This window comes from Somniosus microcephalus, chromosome 7, assembly GCF_052327205.1.
Source record: "Somniosus microcephalus isolate GS21.2 chromosome 7, FLI_Smic_1.0, whole genome shotgun sequence".
NCBI classification, from domain to species: Eukaryota; Metazoa; Chordata; class Chondrichthyes; order Squaliformes; family Somniosidae; genus Somniosus; species Somniosus microcephalus.
Window position 1 is genome coordinate 151,334,514 of NC_140993.1, and position 18,074 is coordinate 151,352,587.

The 18,074-nt window shown below is 43.4% G+C and overlaps 1 protein-coding gene across 5 annotated transcripts in view; it reads left to right on the forward strand.

Annotated features, from left to right (window-relative positions):
• cspp1a (centrosome and spindle pole associated protein 1a) overlaps positions 1 to 18,074 on the forward strand; it is a 284,247-nt gene that overhangs the window by 21,527 nt on the left and 244,646 nt on the right. For 4 of the 5 annotated variants that reach the window (XM_085993101.1, XM_085993102.1, XM_085993104.1 and 1 more), the window contains 4 exons: positions 563 to 643; positions 3,733 to 3,831; positions 7,129 to 7,334; positions 8,701 to 8,796. In XM_085993101.1, coding sequence (XP_085849227.1) covers positions 563 to 643; positions 3,733 to 3,831; positions 7,129 to 7,334; positions 8,701 to 8,796 — 482 coding nt within the window. The remainder of the gene's footprint in view (positions 1 to 562; positions 644 to 3,732; positions 3,832 to 7,128; positions 7,335 to 8,700; positions 8,797 to 18,074) is intronic. The other variant, XM_085993103.1, reaches the window with a different exon arrangement.

Here is an 18,074-nt window from a genome sequence, read left to right on the forward strand (position 1 = left end):
TGCCATTACTCTACTGAACTATTGGGCGAGCTTCTATACTCTCTTTAAAGCTATAGCATTCAATGCTAGAAGTTATTTACCTTTTATTCTTTGTTTCTTCTTCTCTGCCACCAGTATCCTATGGCAAAGAAACCTGAGAGAGCTTCCAGGCCTTCATGGGTGCCACTTTGACCTGCTAGGAAGTGCGGTGAAGGACCACAGAGATAGACAGACATAACCGTGAAGAAGGAAAAGAGACACTGATTGATTGAAAAAGGATAGCTGAGAGGGAGCGACGTGGTGGTGAAGATGGAGGAAAAGCAAGGGACAGAGGCAGTAGTGAGAGAGTGTTAGAGAGAGTGTGAAGCAAGTTGGAAACAAAAGTGCAGGAGAGTGGCAATGCCATCTATTTGAGTTTTCCATTTTTTATTTAGACTTGGTGCTAATATCCATAGCTGATTAAGTGCACAAGTCTGTGACTTTTGGTGGGATTCCAAAAAGTTTGAAAGTCATTAGCCTAATCGGGTAATCAAAGAAAGGAATTGTATTTTTAAAATTATTTCAAGCCTCTTTCTTCTTCCAGAAAAATTCCAGGACTGTAAGGGAGCTGGAGCGAACAACTGAAAAGCTTTCGCTTCCCATCTCTGACAGAAAATCAGCAAAGGTAAGTACATAAAGCAAGGTAGTACTTAATGCAATGTAAACTTGCTTAACTTAGTAACTGAATACAGGAAACACTTTTTTTTTTTGTCCGGCGTGGTGCCGGTTTATCAAAAAGTCCGGATTACAGAGAGGTATTGTAAAAGGTACGAGAGCTCCGTACACAGCAACAAATCCAGGCTTCCCTGTTGCTTAGCAACAGGTGCAGCAACCCCGGTTACACAGCCACAGATCCAGGAACGGCCACTAATATGAAGTAAAACTTAACCTGAACCTACTCCTGAATTTTGCCGGTTAACAGAGATTTCCGGTTATTTAGGTGCCGGTAAATCGAGAGTTTCCTGTAAATAGATAAACTGTAAGTGCCGATGACATTAGTGGAGATTGGCATACAACGTCGCGTTTATATTGAGGAACAGTTGTTCAGTCAGTCACTCCTTCTGAGCACAGACCATGTAAATGTGTGTTGCATCATGGACTGTAACCAACCCTCTGCAAACTTCAACTCATCCAAAACTGCTGCCCGTACCCTATTCTGCACCTTGTCCTTGCTGATGCACCTTGGCTCCCAGTCCCCCATGCCTCGAATTTGAAGTTCTCATCCTTGTGTTTAAATCCCTGATGAATTGAACAATACCAACTGAGACTAAGTTTTGAACAAAATTAACACTAATAAATGCTTTTTAAACTTCAAAAAGTTATGATTAAACAATGAAACTTTAACTATTTATGTAGTATATGTTTACTTAACCTCACTCTTCCCAGACTTCAAATGGTTCATAGGATATTAATGTACTAACATCCATCTTTATCCTGGGTGGTTTTTAACAGTTTGCCTGTATTGTACGTTACATGATACACTTATCAGGGAGAGTATATGTTGTGACTTATTATGAGAGCTACTATGGAGATCTGCTAGTGCAAATAGATTTATATATTTAATATGTCTTGTGGCTGCTGCGAGTATGTTGCATCTGAAAGTCACACTTTGGAATCTCCCTTTTGTCACACATGCACACTTGCATCTGTTTGGCTTAAATCTCTCACTCAGTAGCAAATCACAACTGAATTTATTGTGGTGGCAGCAGCAGCAGAGTTGTTCTCCTGTGACAAATGGGACATTTCTGTTTTTATTTCATATGCTATTTTGAAGTAGCCAGAGATAACATGGAAGCTGTCTTCCCTTGCCCAAGTTTCAAAATGGAGGACAGGAAATTAGGTCTCTATAGGGCCAGGCCAAGTTAGTTGACATTGAAATTAGTCAAGCTACAGGGTCTTCGTTCTAAATGCTAATTGTTACAGATGCCCAAAACATTAGCAGAGATGAGAAACTGGGACTGTTTATGAATACTTGCTTATTCGCATGACATGCAATATCTCCTTGCATTGTGTAATTGATAAAGGATAATTGACAGCTCTGACTTCTGAGGCTTTTGCATGGTTTGTCTGTTTAATACTGCATATGCTTCAGTTCTGTCCAGGGATTGGCAAACTGGTAGTCTGGAAATTTTTGCCAACCATGGATATTGTGGTGTAAAGGTGTACAAAATACTTTTTTAAATTAAAAAATCCTGTTGTTGTTTAAGCTGTGCAAGAAATATAGTCTAAAAAGAGCACTTTAACTTCTTGTGCGTTGATTCTATATTTATTGTTTGAGTATTGTACTCTCGATACCTTGTTGCATCTGAGTGCTTCTATGCATTATTCAACCTTTAAATAAATCTGACATGATTTTACCCTGAATGCTTTGGTCTGATGGCATAACAAAGCTCAGGGAATGTGGTGGGATTTCCAGTGGTTAATAGAACAATTATAGGATAATTGTTAATCCTGGGCATAGGGTCTGAGAGACAGCACATATAAGGTTTAGGGTCATAGAACATTTAGTATGTTTATGGAATATGCCTTTTTGCTGTGAGCAGAGTGTTGAATCAAACCAAAACTGAACACCAACCAAGAAGCAAATACCAATGAGGTATGAAAACTACCCATCAGCAAATAGCTGCCAATAAAATGATTATCAAGAAAGAAATTAAATTACAAAATGCTTTTTTTTTTGAAAATCTTCTCGGCTTCACCTTGTTTTGTTAGTAACCTCAGGGCATATAGTACTAAAAAATAAATTTTCTTATGGAGCATCAGCTTGCCAATCAGATGAATTTTGTATTTGAAATCTATCCAATAATATTTCCCTCCCGAGACCTTCCGCTCTTTTTCAAATGCCCAGGGCCAGTGTTCATTAAGCTTCCCACAACTATTGCTTTGTCAACTATCCTATAAAGAGGCTCCACCAGATAGCAGAAATTCTTTTTTTAGTGCCGATTTCATACACCTCGGGGGAAACGCATTTAATTTCTAAGGTACAAACTTACAAAAAAGTAAAATATAAATTGGTCTATCAACCCTAGCCCATCCAGACATGGTACAGCCTACCTGCACCATCAAATCCTCTCCACCCCTACCTCAGTCATGCAATCTCCTGGGAACAACAAAACAACCAGAGAAAAACTGTAGGCCAGTAAACTGCTTTTTTGTTAATACATTCTAGAGGTTGATGACTCTATGACAACAAATACTTCCTGTTGTCTAATCTAACTTTTTTTTCTCTTGTTTTGTGTTTTATACTGATATTCTTCAGTTTTCCCATCCCTATCTATCTCAAATAATCTATTCAACCAAACAGAATCTACTAATTTCAACATTTTAATAAAGTCAAACATATCTCCTCAAAGTTTACACTTCTCCAATAGAAAAAGCTCCAGTTCCTTGAGCCTATTCTGATAGCTAAGAGCCCTAAGACTAGGTATCATTCTGGTTGCCTCACTTTTGACCTTATCATGGGCCTCAATATCTCCGGCCATGCCAGAGGACTAAAACTGGATACCATATTCTAAATGCAGCCATACCAAAGCCTTTTATAAGTATCCTGATTTCCACAATTATATTGAACTGTCCTAGCTATACACCCTAATACTTTCCCATTGACCTTGAAATGCTGATTGTGGATCTGCAGTGTTTTGCAAGCTCTGCTGCTTGTCATTCATCTCTCTGAATTAGCTGATGCAGTAATACATGGTTTGAATGTTATTTCAGGACAGACTGAGAAATGAAAGAAACCAGGAGTACAATCAGTTTCTTAGGGAGCAAGACAAATATGAGCAATTAAGAAGAAATGGCAGGTGGATACCTAAGGTGACTGTTTGTTTTTTTCTGGAGTGATCAGAAAATAATCATGATAATCTAGCAGGAATTAACATTGGCCTGGAATTTGCCCAAAGAAAGCTGCCCACAGAGATTTCGCGATCTCTGACAAGAAGTTTGTCTTTTTCAAGATGCAACTGATTTCAGTGCAGTGTAGTGGGAATTCCCTTGTGCGACTTGCTGTGATGTCAACAAGCTGTCTAAGCAGCCAATCATGTTACAGAATTCTCAGAGTACCAGGAAATGAGAAGCTGCTTTTATCCGGACTTTTTAAAAATGTTAGAGAACAAAACAAAGATTGGGGCTTTCACATGGGGATAAGGTAGAACCTGAAACACCATGAACAAACTTTATTGTAATTTTTATCAGAATGGAGAAATTTGACACTCCACAAAATTAAAATTAGATTTTCAGGGCCATAACTTTTGTTTAGCAGTCAATTCGCTGTTAAAACCCTAGTTACACCTAACCCAACAAGGCTTAACATATTTAATGGGGTATTTAACAGTGATATTACTGTGGAAAAGCCCAAGTTTTTGTCAGTTTCACTGATTGCCGGCTGTTGTAGGTGGGGCGGGGGGGCATAGTGCAGCCAGTGTTGGATCAGTGAATGACTGACTGCAACTTCAGGATTTCCGCGTTTAGATGGGCATGTGCTACATCCTGAAGCTGCATTCGGTTTCAGAGGGGTAATAACGGCAAACGCTGTCGGTTTGCCATTATTAGCCACTGCAAATTCTGGCCCAGTAACATCAAATCAAAAAATATGGTTCATGGTACCTAATTAAAAATATGTAGAATCATACAGCATAGAAAGGGACCATTCGGCCCATCGTGCCTGTGCCGGCTCTTTGAAAGAGCTATCCAATTAGTCCCACTACCCTACTCTTTCCCATAGCCCTGCAAATTTTTACTCTTCAAATATTTATCTAATTCCCTTTGAAAGGTACTATTGAATCTACTTGCACGACCCTTTCAGGCAATGCATTCCAGATCATTACAACTTGCTGCATAAAAAAAATTGTCCTCCTCCCCCCTCTGGCTGTTTTGCCAATTACCATAAATCTGTGTCCTCTGGTTACTGACTCTCCTGCCAGTGGAAACCGTTTCTCCCAATGTACTCTATCAAAACCCCTTCTTAAATCTCCCCATGACTGTCTCTGCCCCAAAAGAGAACAATCCTAGCTTCTCTAATCTCTCCACATAATTGAAGTTCCTAAATTCTGTTACCATTCTAGTAAATCTCAATTGCACCTTCTCCAAGGCCTTGACATCCTTCCTAAAGTGTGGTACCCAGAATTGAACACAATACAGCAGTGTGATGAAAGATGCCATTGACCGTGCTATCAAGCGGCACTTATCAATAACCTGCTCACCGATGCTCAGTATAGGTTCCGCCAGGTCCACTCTACTCCAGACCTCATTACAGCCTTGGTCTAAACATGGACAAAAGAGCTGGATTCCAGAGGTGAGGTGAGAGTGACTGTCCTTGACATCAAGGCAGCATTTGAACGAGTGTGGCATCAAGGAGCCCTAGTAAAATTGAAGTCAATGGGAATCAGGGGGGGGGGATCTCTCCACTGCCTGGAGTCATATCTAGTACAAAGGAAGATGGTTGTGGTTGTTGGAGGCCAATCATCTCAGCCCCAGGACATTGCTGCAAGAGTTCTTCAGGGCAGTGTCTTAGGCCCAACCATCTTCAGCTGCTTCATCGATGACCTTCCCTCCAACATAAGTGGGGATGTTTGCTGATTGCACAGTGTTCAGTTGCATTTGCAACACTTCAGATAATGAAGCAGTCCATACCTGCATGCAGCAAGATCTGCACAACATTCAAGCTTGGGCTAACTGGCAACTAACATTCATACCACACAAGTGCCAGGCAATGACCATCTCCAACAAGAGAGAGTCTAGCCACCTCCCCTTGATATTCAATGGGATTACCATCGCCCAACCCCCCACCATTAACATCCTGAGGGGTCACCATTGACTAGAAACTTAACTGGACCAACCACATAAACACTGTGGCTACAAGAGCAGCTCAGAGGCTGGTATTCTGCGGCGAGTGTCTCACCTCCTGATTCCCCAAAGCCTTTCCACCACCTATAAGGCACAAGTCAGGAGTGTGATGGAATATTCTCCACTTGCCTGTATGAGTGCAGCACCAACAACACTCAAGAAGATCTACACCATCCAGGACAAAGCAGCCTGCACCCACCACCTTAAACATTCACCCCCGGCATCACCGGCGCACTGTGGCTGCAGTGTGTACCATCTACAAGATGCACTGCAGCAACTCGCCAAGGCTTCTTTGTCAGCACTTCCCAAACACGTGACCTCTACCACCGAGGGCAATTAGGGATAGGCAATAAAGGCTTTGCCAGTGATGCCCACACCCCATGAACGAATTTTTAAAAAGAAACAGGCCTAACCAGTGATTTATAAAGGTTTAGCATAACTTCCTTGTTTTTGTACTCTAGGCCTCTATTTATAAAGCCAAAGATCCCATATGCTTTTTTAATAGCTTTTTCAACTTGTCCTGCCAGCTTCAAAGATTTGTGCATGTAAACCCCCAGGTTCCTGCACTCTCTTTAAAATTGTACCATTTAGTTTATATTGCCTCTCCTCATTCGTCCTTCCAAAATGCATCACTTCACACTTCTCTGCATTAAATTTTATCTGCCCAGTTCACCAATATGTCTGTTTGTTCTCCTGAAGTCTGCTGCTATCTTCCTCACTGTTTTACTACATTTCTGACTTCCGTGTCATCTGCAAACGTTGAAATTATGCCCTGTATACCCCATTCCAGGTTATTAATATATATCAAAAGGAGCAGTGGTCGTAATACTGACCCCTGGGTTTACCACTGTATGCTTCCCTCAGTCTGTAAAAACAACCGTTCACTACTACTGTCTGCCATATTTGGGCAATGAACTTTTAATCACTTAGTATTTACAGCACAGAAACAGGCCATTTGGCCCAACAGGTCTATGTCAGAGTTGATGCTCCACACAAGCCTCCTCCCACCTTGCTTCATCTTACCCTATCAACATATCCTATTCCTTTCTCCTTCATGTGCTGTCTGACAATTTCTATTACTGGCCGTTTGGATTGTTTTAAAATTAACATTTGTAAAATTTTATGAAATGATTTCCTATGTATTACTATTATTTATATTCTAGTGTAGAAAAATACATACTTAATGCTAATATTTTAAATGTTCGTAATATGCTTTTGAATTTTTACAAGTTATGAGTACTAACTGATTTCTTTCAAAATTGTAACCAGTATTATAAGGAGAATATTGATCCTTCAGATGACACCAGATTTCAGGGTGCAGCTCACATAAGATCTGATCCACCACTACGTGAGCCAGCCTCTTACAGGAACGATGCATATACATCAATGGAGGCTTACGAGGAATTGTTGAATAAAAAGCGTCAAGAAGAGGAGAGATATCGCAGATCTGATGATCCTGAGATTGGTCAGAGAAGGTAATAATATTGATGAAGCATTGTTGTAAACTAGGCAAAAATGGAAAAAGTTGATGGGAAGTGCATGATTTTAATGTACAGTAGCTAGTTTTCATGACCATATTCTAATGAAATGTCCATTTAACTAGTTCTATTTAAATTATTTTGATTCACAGTGATATGCTTTGTAAATATATTCTCTTGAGGCTATCTCAATTGCTGATGGAACACTGCTATCTAAACCACATTTATAAAATCTGTTAATTCTATTCCTGCATTGTGATTGCCCACTGCTGGATTCACTTGGTTAGTACTGTGATACAACTAACTGGTTCACAGGAAATTATCCAAGCTTATTGAGCAGTTCTGTCATTCAAATCCTCTCTAAACCCACATTCTTATTGTAGAACCATTTCATAAAACTCTGTAGAAACTGGCCAATCGACAGCAGCCATGATGCATCGTAAAGCCACTGCACTTGGGTACGCATGGATTTAAAGTTGCAAACAACTATTCCCAAATGGTTTTGCTGGCCTACGTGGAAGGAGTGCCACAGTTGCTCAGACCACACCTGGAGTACTGTGTGCAGTTTTGGTCACCTTACCTAAGAAAGGATATACTTGCCATAGAGGGAGTGCAGCGAAGGTTCACCAGACTGATTCCTGGGATGGCAGGACTGTCGTATGAGGAGAGAGTGGGTCGACTAGGCCTGTATTCACCAGAGTTTAGAAGAATGAGAGGGGATCTCATTGAAACGTATAAAATTCTGACAGGGCTGGACGCAGGGAGGATGTTTCCTTGGCTGGAGGGGGGCATCTAGAATGAGTGGTCACAGTCTCAGGATACGGGGTAGGACATCTAGGACTGAGATGAGGAGAAATTTCTTCACTCAGAGGGTGGTGAACCTGTGGAATTCTCTACCATAAAAAGGCTGTGGTGGCTAAGTCACTGAATATATTTAAAAAGGAGATAGGTAGATTTCTAGTCAAAAAAGGCACCAAGAGGTATGGGGAGAGAGCAGGAATATGGTATTGAGATAGAGGATCAGCCATGATCATATTGAATGGCGGAGCAAGCTTGACGGACCGAATGGCCTACTCCTCCTATTTTTGTATGTTTTCTATGCTGCTCTTGAGGCGGCAGTGCTGTCTGTGGCATGGGATGAAATCACCTTCTTTGGTGATACATGCTGCCTACAGTGCTGCAAATGTTGCTTTGTTATATAGTTCAGTTTGTCACTAACTTCATTGTTACTGTTAGTTGCACACATCAAATATAAATGTACAGGAACAAAACAGTTTCTAACTTTTTAATAGTACACATGCCATTGGTCTCTGCAATTAAAGGGTATTGCAAAGTATTTGAACTGTGGATTATTCCTTTCCAGAAATGTTCAGACACAAACAGACAGAAGGTCAGGGTGTTATGAAAGTAACTTTCCAGATTCCGGCAACTACTTCCAGGGATCGAGAAATGAATACAGGTGAATAACTGTTCAGAGCTATTGTTACCATATTGAGATTCACACACCCTGTTAATATTGCAGAACTGCTTCTAGTAGAAGTGATCCTGCAATGTGCCAAAGTTTCCAATTACATTGTGGGGTGGAAGGTTTTCAGGAAGTCATGGACTTTCCTCAAAATTGCAGTCAGAAAAATGGTGATCAACTCTGCCAATGGTGGCTGTCTGCCCCTTGCCTCTGGAGAAGCCTGGGGAATGACCACTAGACGTGGTTCTTGGCTCCACCAGCTACCTTCCTTGATGCCATAGATAGATATTTTACTGGTGCATAATGAATGGCTTGGCTTTGTTATATAGTTCAAGTTTCTGCCAGACAAATGGAATCCTCAATTCAGAGGTAACTTTTAGCAGTCAGTGCAGTGGCCCTGCATGTTCTGGGTCTTGCAGGCTTATCCTGTTTTCCCTCATGGCACAGATCATTTATGTTGTATGAAGTGGAAATGTCCATCCTTTTTATGAGCGGTAAGGGCTGAAATAATCTGGTTTTTGGATTTCCTGATTCAGCAAAGACTGGCCCATCAAGATCCTGTACAGGGAAGACCGTACCCAGTTATCAGGCACAGTGACCTTTTAGAATTTTCATTTGACATCATGGCTCTTGAAGGGGCTGGCTTGGAGGAGCTCGGATTCCAGCAGTTAGTTGTAACAATACTGCTGGTCTCCAGGGAAAGCTCACAAGGGTAAGTAGAAACACTTGGTTTTCTGGTGGTTTTTAATCATCATAAATTTAGAAGATGATCAATTTTATTGTAAATTAAAATATTGTTAGATGAGGCGCACTTTCCTAGCTCACCGATAGTCCATGTTGTTGCTTTCTGCCTGTTTCATTTCCCAGAGGTATTGTGGTGCAGAAACAGCACTTTTTGTCTTAGTTCATGAAGTGTGTGTGGAAAGTGAGTACTATATTGTTGTTTCTCAGGCTATCCTTTTGTGAGACTTGTATTTGGTTTTAAACTGCGTAATCTTGGAGCATGAATACAGCAGGCCCATCTGAAGAGGGGTTCAGCCTGCAACACCAACCTTTCTTTTCTTTCTATAAACGGTGACACACTTGCTGTATATTTCCAGCATGTTCTCTTTTTTGTTTTCCTCTGTTTAGCATGTGGATAGAGCAGTTAATTTGCATCTTTCTTTTTTGTTTGAGTGCTACTTGTTTCAGGAACTGATGTTGCTCAAAGTTTATCCTAACCTCAACTTTCCTTTGTTGTAAAAAAAAGTATCTGTTTGCACAGACATTCCTGAGGGACATGGGAATATAGGAACAGGAGTAGGTCATTCAGCCCCTCATGCCTGTTCTGCCAAGATCATGGCTGATCTGTATCTTAACTCCATCTACCTGCCTTGGTTTTGTAACCCTTAGCTATCAAAAATCTAGCAATCTCAGTTTTGAGATTTACAATTGACCTAGGCTCAACAACATTTTGGGGAGAGATTTCCAGATTTACACGACCCATTGTGTGCTTTCTGGCATCACCCCATAACAGCCTAGCTTTAATTTTAAGGTTGTACTCCCTTGTTCTGGACTCTCCCACTAGAGGAAATAGATTCTCTCTATTTACCCTCTCAAATCCTTTAATCATCTTAAACACTTCAATTAGATCACCCCTTAATATTCTATATTCAAGGAAATCCAAGCCTAGAGTATACAACCTGTCCACGTAATTGAACCCTTTTAGCTCCAATATCATTCTGGTGAATCTATGCTGCACCCCTTCCAAGGCCAATATATTCTTCCTGAGGTGCGGTGCCCAGAACTGCATGCAGTACTCCAGTTGTGGTCTAACCAGAACCCTGTAGAGCCATAACATAACTTCCACCTCTCTGTATTCCAGTCCCCTTGAGATCAAGTCTAACATTCCATTAGCCTTTTAAATTATTTTTTGTACCTGTCAATGCTCTGCTCATCCATAGTTCCTAGCTTCTTGCCATTTAGTAAATACTTGAATCTATCTATCTTGGGTCCAAAGTGGATGACCTCACACTTTCGCATGTTGAACTCCATCTGCCACAGTTTTGCCCACTCATTTAATCTATCAATGTCCCGTTGCAACTTTATGCTCCGATCTACACTATTTACTGTGCCACCTAACTTGGTGTTGTCAGCAAACTTAGATATACGGCTCTATATCCCTTTAATCCAAGTCATTTTATAAATATAGTGAAAAGCTGTGGCCCCAGAACAGATCCCTGGGGGACACCACTAGTCACATCCTGTACAAACCCATTATCCCTACTCTGTCTCGTACCTCCTAACCAATTCCCTATCCAGACCAATAAGTTGCCTCCAATTCCATGCACTCTCATTTTTGTTAACAGTCTCTTGTATGGCACCTTATGGAATGCCTTCTGGAAGTCCATGTAAATAACATGCATAGACACCCCATGTTATACATGTTTGAGGTCTACCCCATGTTTGAGGTCTACCATGTTAGACCTCAAAAAATTCAACTAGGTTTGTTAGACATGACTTACCCTTTACAAATCCATGCTGGGAAAATGCTGGAGTCCATCATAAAGGAAGTGGTAGCAGGACATTTAGAAAATCATAATATAGTCAAGCAGAGTCAGCAAGGTTTTATGAAAGGGAAATCATGTTTGACAAATTTGCTAGAGTTCTTTAAGGATGTAACGAGCAGGGTGGATAAAGGGAAACCAGTAGATATCGTGTATTTGGATTTCCAGAAGGCATTTGATAAGGTGCCACATAAAAGGTTACTGCACAAGATAAGAGCTCACGGGTTTGGGGGTAATATATTAGCATGGATAGAGGATTGGTTAACTAACAGAAAACAGAGAGTCAGGATAAATGGGTCATTTTCAGGTTGGCAAACTGTAACTAGTGGGGTGCCGCAGGGATCAGTGCTGGGGCCTCAACTATTTACAATCTATATTAATGACATGGATGGAGGGACCGAGCGTAATGTAGCCAAATTGCTGATGATATAAAGATAGGTGGGAAAGCAAATTGTGTGGAGGATGCAAAGAATCTCCAAAGGGATATAGATAGGCTAAGTGAGTGGACAAAAATCTGGCAGATGCAGTATAATGTGGGAAAATGCGAGGTTATCCACTTTTTGGTAGGAAGGATAAAAAAGCAAATTATTATTTAAATGGGGAGAGATTACAATATGCTGAGGTACAGAGGGATCTGGGGGTCCTTGTACATGAATCACAATAAGTTAGCATGCAGGTACAGCAAGTAATTAGGAAGGCTAATGGAATGTTGGCCTTTATTGCAAAGGGAATGGAGTATAAAAGTAGGGAAGTCCTGTTACAACTGTATAGGGCGTTAGTGAGACCACACCTGGAGTACTGCGTAGTTTTGGTCTCCTTATTTAAGGAAGGATATACTTGCATTGGAGGCAGTTCAGAGAAGGTTCACTGGGTTGATTCCGAAGATGAAGGGGTTGTCTTATGAAGAAAGGTTGAGCAGGTTGGGCCTACACTCATTGGAGTTTAGAAGAATAAGTGGGGATCTTACTGAAATATGTAAGATTCTGAAGGGGCTTGACAGAGTGGATGCAGAGAGGATGTTTCCCCTTGGGGAATCTAGAACTCGGGGGGCATAATTTCAGAATAAGGGGGCACCCATTTAAAACGGAAATGAGGAGGAATTTCTTCTCTGAGGGTCGTGAATCTTTGGAATTCTCTTCCCCAGCGAGCTGTGACGGCTGGGTCATTGAATATATTTAAGGTGGAGATAGACAGATTTTTGAATGGTAAGGGAGTCAAGGGTTATGGGGAACGGACAGGGAAGTGGAGTTGAGGCCAAGATCAGATCAGCCATGATCTTATTGAATGGCGGAGCAGGCTCGAGGGGCCAAATGACCTACTCCTACATCTTATGTTCTTGTGTTCTCTCTGATCAGCTCGTTTTTGTCCAAATGCTCACTCACCCTGTCCCTAATAACAGATTCTAGTAAATTCCCCACAACTGACTTTAGAATTATAGGCATATAATTTCCTAGTTTATCTCTAATAACTTTCTTAAATAGTGGAGTGACATTGTCAATTTTCCAATCCAAGATCAAGACTAACATATCAACAATTTCCTCACCTACTGATTTTAATACACTGGGGTGGAAACCATTGCGTCCTGGAGATTTGTCTATCTTTAATAACATTAGTTTCTTCATCTCCATGTTTTTACTTATATTGAATCAAGTTAGTTCCTCTCCTTGATTTATTTTTAGTTTTCCTTGTACCTCTGGTATTTTATCTTCATCCTCTACTGTGAAGACCAATACAAAGTAGCTATTTAGTAAGTCTGCCATTTCCTGATATCCAATTACAATATCACCTGCGTCTGTCATTAAGAAACCCACATTACTTTTAGCTACACTCTTTCTCTTAATATATTCATAAAAACCTTTAGGGGGAGAAATTCACGATCGCCCCGTTTGGGGTGCTAATTTTTAAAAGTCCATGACGAGGCCTTGGACAACGTGGACCACTTTCTATACCTCGGGAGCCTCCTGTCAACAAGGGCAGACGTCGATGACTAAGTCCAATACCGCCTTCAGTGTGCCAGTGCAGCCTTCAGTCACCTGAGGAAGAGAGTGTTTGAAGACCAGGACCTCAAACCCGGCACCAAGCTCATGGTCTACAGAGCAGTAGTGATTCCCGCCCTCCTGTATGCTTCAGAGACATGGACCATGTACAGCAGGTACCACCAACGCTGCCTCCACAAGATCCTGCAAATCCATTGGCAGGATAGGCGCACCACCGTCTGTGTTCTCGCTCAGGCCAACATCCCCAGCATCGAAGCTTTGACCATGCTCGATCTAGCTCCGATGGACGGGCCACATCGTTCGTATGTCCGATACGAGACTCCCAAAACAAGCGCTGTACTCGGTGCTTCAACAAGGCAAGAGAGGCCCAGGTGGGCAGAGGAAACGCTTCAAGGACACCCTCAAAGCCTCCTTGGAAAAAGTGCAACATCGCCACCGACACCTGGGCATCCTTGACCCAAGACCGCTCAAAGTGGAGGAGAAGCATCCGGGAAGGCGCCGAACACCTCGAGTCTCTTCGCCGGGGGCAAGTGGAAGCCAAGCGCAAACAGCGGAAGGAGCGCACGTCAACCCAAGCACTCCACCCACCCGCCCCTTCAACCACCGTCTGCCCTACCTGTGACCGAGACTGTAGGTCCTGCATTGGACTCATCAGTCACCTGAGAACTCATTTTTAGCGTGGAAGCAAGTCATCCTCGGTTCCGAGGGACTGCCTAAGAAGAAGAATAAAAAGTACCTATCTGGACCACCAAGGCAGCCACGATCTTGTGCGATCAGCCCGGCACTCATGCAGAGTGCTGGGCTGATTGATCGCGGGCAGGAACCCGCGGAAAAAAACGGGAACAAGAAAAGTAAGTTATTTTTTTACTTACCTCAACCACCTCGCCTTTAATCATCGCCCCTGATGCACGCCTCGTGCAGCTGTATGTGTTTTCGACTGGCGCTGCTGCAGGGAGCAGAAATCAGTTTCGGGCCCGGGGCGATGCACACGGCGATGACGTCACAATCTCTGGGCAAAGACGATTGGGGCGCATTGCTGTGGCGCTGCTGCAAAACTCCTGCCGAATATGGCGGGAGTCGATGTCAGTGCCGCGCCTGATCACAAAGCCATTTGCACCACCCAGGGGCGCTAACTGGAGGCACAAAGGAACCCAATTTCGCCCCTTAGTGTTGCCCTTGATATCTCTCACAAGCTTTTTCTTGTAATCCCTTTTTGCGGCTCTTACCACATTCTTTATATCTCTCCCAGTCCGCTGGATCTGTACTTTTCTTTGCCTTTATATAAGCCCTTTTTAGTTTTATACTATATCTCACTTCCCTTGTTGACCAAGGTTGTTTAATTGATACGCATTCACAAATTGATACACATTCACAAGTAGCAACACAAGTTAACAAGACCATAAATAATGCAAACAAAGCACTGGGGTTCATTTCTAGAGGAATAGAATTGAAAAGCAGGGAAATTATGTTAAACTTGTATATAACCTTCATAGACCACTCTTGGAATACTGTGTACAGTTCTGGTCCACATGTTATAAAAAGGATATAGAGGCACTGGAAAAGATTTACAAGGATGATTCCAGAACTGAGCGGTTATAACTATCTGGAAAGATTTTGCAATCAAAAACACAATTTCTAAATTTGCAGATGACACCTAATTTGCGGGGTTGGGGGGATAGTCAATTCTGAGGAGGACTGCAACAAATTGCAAGAAGACATTAATAAACTTGCTGAACGGGCATATAATTGGCAAATGAATTTCAACACAAATACAGGAAACTTTCTGGTATCCGTCACGGACGGGACCGATGTGTTGCCGGTTCATCAACAATTCCGGATAACCGAACGCTATAGTAAAAGATACGGAGCTCAGAGCTCCGTATAAAGCAACAAACCCACAGCTTCAAAACAATCGGCACAAGTTGCAAGCGTCTCTGTAGCTTAGCAACAGCTTCAGCTATACCCTTGCACAGCAACAAATGGAGTAAAAAAAGTAACTAAAAGTAAAAAAAAGTTACCTGAACCGACTCCTGAATTTTGCCGGTGGATAGAGCGTTCCGGTTATTTAGGGGCCGGTTAATCGAAAGTTTCCTGTAAATGTTAATTATTACATTTTCAAGGAATTGTTACATACAAGGGGGTCACATATTACTTGGAAATTAAGAATCTAAATGGGATAGAAGAGCAAAGGGATCTCTGAGTACAAATACACAAATCACTAAAAGTAGTGACGCAGGTTAATAAGGACTTTAAAAAAAAAAGCAGCAAACCAAGCACTAGGGTTTATTTCTAGAGGGATAGAATTAAAAAATAGAGAAGTTATGCTAAACTTGTATCGAACCTTGGTTAGACCATACTTGGAGTACTGTGTACAGTTCTGGTCAACATATTATAAAAAGGATATAGAGGCACCGGAGAGGGTGCAGAGAAGATTTACAAGGATGATACCAGAAATGCGAGGGTATACTTATCAGGAAAGGATGAACAGGCTGGGTCTCTTTCCTCTTGAAAAGAGAAGGCTGAGTGGGTGACCTAATAGAGGTCTTTAAAATTATGTAGACAGAGTGTTTCCACTTGTGGGGAAGAGCAAAACTAGAGACCAGCAATCTAAGATAGTCACCAAGAAATCCAATAGGGAATTCAGAAGAAGCTTCTTTACCCAGAGAGTGGTGAGAATGTGGAACTCGCTACCACAGGGAGTGGTTGTAGCGAATAGTATAGATGCATTTAACGGGAGGCTAGATAAGCACATGAGGGAGAAGGGAATGGAGGGATATGCTGATAGGGTTAGATGAGGAAAGACGGGAGGAGGCTCGAGTGGAGCATAAACACTGGCACGGACTAGGTGGGCCGAATGGCCTGTTTCTGTGCTGTATATCCTATATAGTTGTCCTTGGCTGGTAAAATAAAAGACTATGGCCTAGAAATTCGGGGCGCCAAGCTCGCCTGGGCGCCGGAATTTCCGCTCCAGTCGGAGCCACTTGCGCCAGCGCGATATTCAGTTTCAGCGCCCCAAATGGAAGCGGGGTGCTGCTCGAGGCGCTGAAACTGAATATCGCAGCACTGCGGCACGACGCACTGCAGTACTGCAGGCCTTCCTCCCCTTCTTAAAGGGGAGGGGCCTGCACCAGCGCGATCTCTGATCGCGAGTGCCGGCAAAAGAGCCCGGCACCGAGGAGAAGTGCCAGGCTCTTGGGACACAGCTGGCACTGCCCGGGGGGGGGCGGATCAGGAGGCCGGGGACGGCGGCGCGAGGAGGTGCTGGCAGGCAGCCAGTGAAAAAAATGCCCGCCCCGCACCTCCCCTTTAATTAGCGCCACTACCGCCACAGGTAGGCCCCCCTGAACCGGTCGCGAATTGTGACCGGCGCTACGGGGGGGGCGTGACCCAATATCACGTTCGGGGCGGTAGCGGGGCGCTGCGCACACTGATGATGTCATTGGTGGCGGCGCAGCGCTACAGGCTAATGCCGCCATTAGCGCCCGCTAAATTTTGCGGAATGCGTGGACAGTGGCGCTAAAACCACTGAGTGCCCTCTTTAGGTGCTAACTGGTGGCGCAGCCCACCGAATTTCTAGGCCTATATACTCTAATTAGTGGGTCTGTTAATTCTTTGGAGTTTTTTTTTTCCTTCTGGAGTGATAACGATTCTTTAATTCTGCATGACTGGAACATGTGTGGGGTCCGTGTGTGTGATGTGCGGGTGTTTTGCTCATAAGTGCTGTTCCTCAGGTTTCCCCGGAGTTTGTAGCTCTGGATTGTTGCAGATTGGACTGCAGATTCAGGCCGCAACCTTGTGTGGGAACGGAGTTTGGTGCAGCTGGAGCACTGAGCGGGTGCACTCGCGAACATGTAGTTGGTAATAGCGGCGCCCAGGAGCCGCACGTGAACCCTCGGCCGTGAGCGCAAGAGGTGGCAGAGCGAGCAGGGCCCCGACACCACCAAACCCCGAATAGGCCCGCGCTGGGCCGGAGAGTGCAAGAGGTGGCAGAGCGAGCAGGGCCCCGACATCACCAAACCCTGAATAGGCCCGCGCTGGGCCGGAGAGCGCAAGAGGCGGCAGAGCAAGCAGTGCCCCGATCCCAGACACCACCAAACCCAGGGGTGGGGACGTTCATGCGCGGCTCCTGGGTGCTTACAGTGTGTGTGAGGATCCCAGGGTTTGGTGGTGTCTGGGCTCAGGACGCCGCTCGCTCTACTGCCTCTTGCATTCTCTGGCTTGGTGCGGGGTTCACATGCGGCTCCTGGACGCTTGCAGAGGTTTGGTGGTGTCTGGGCTTGGGGCCCTGCTTGCTCTGCCACCTTTCCGAACTGGTGTGGTCTGATCCCGGGCTTTGGTGATGTCTGGGCTTCCGAGTCCTCCTTTGCATGTGCCATTTTAGTGGGGGCGGGACATTGTTTAGGCCCCACCCCCCATACGGACACATGCACAGAAGGACGCAGAAGACCGTGCAAATAATGACAGTGGAAATTTTTGAGGTTGTAACTAGCAGGGTACAATGTTCCCTCTAATTTTTTTTGTACTGAGCGGGCCACTAACTCCTTTTTTTCTGTGGGCAAATTTTACTACAACAATAACAACTTTTACAACAACGGCAGCAACAGAAACCACTTAAAAGCATATATACAGTAATGCCATATTGCCACCCCACAGTCTCAAATCATGAGACAATCAGACAAGGTTTTATACAAGTTTAACACAACTTCCCTGCTTTTGAATTCCATTCCTC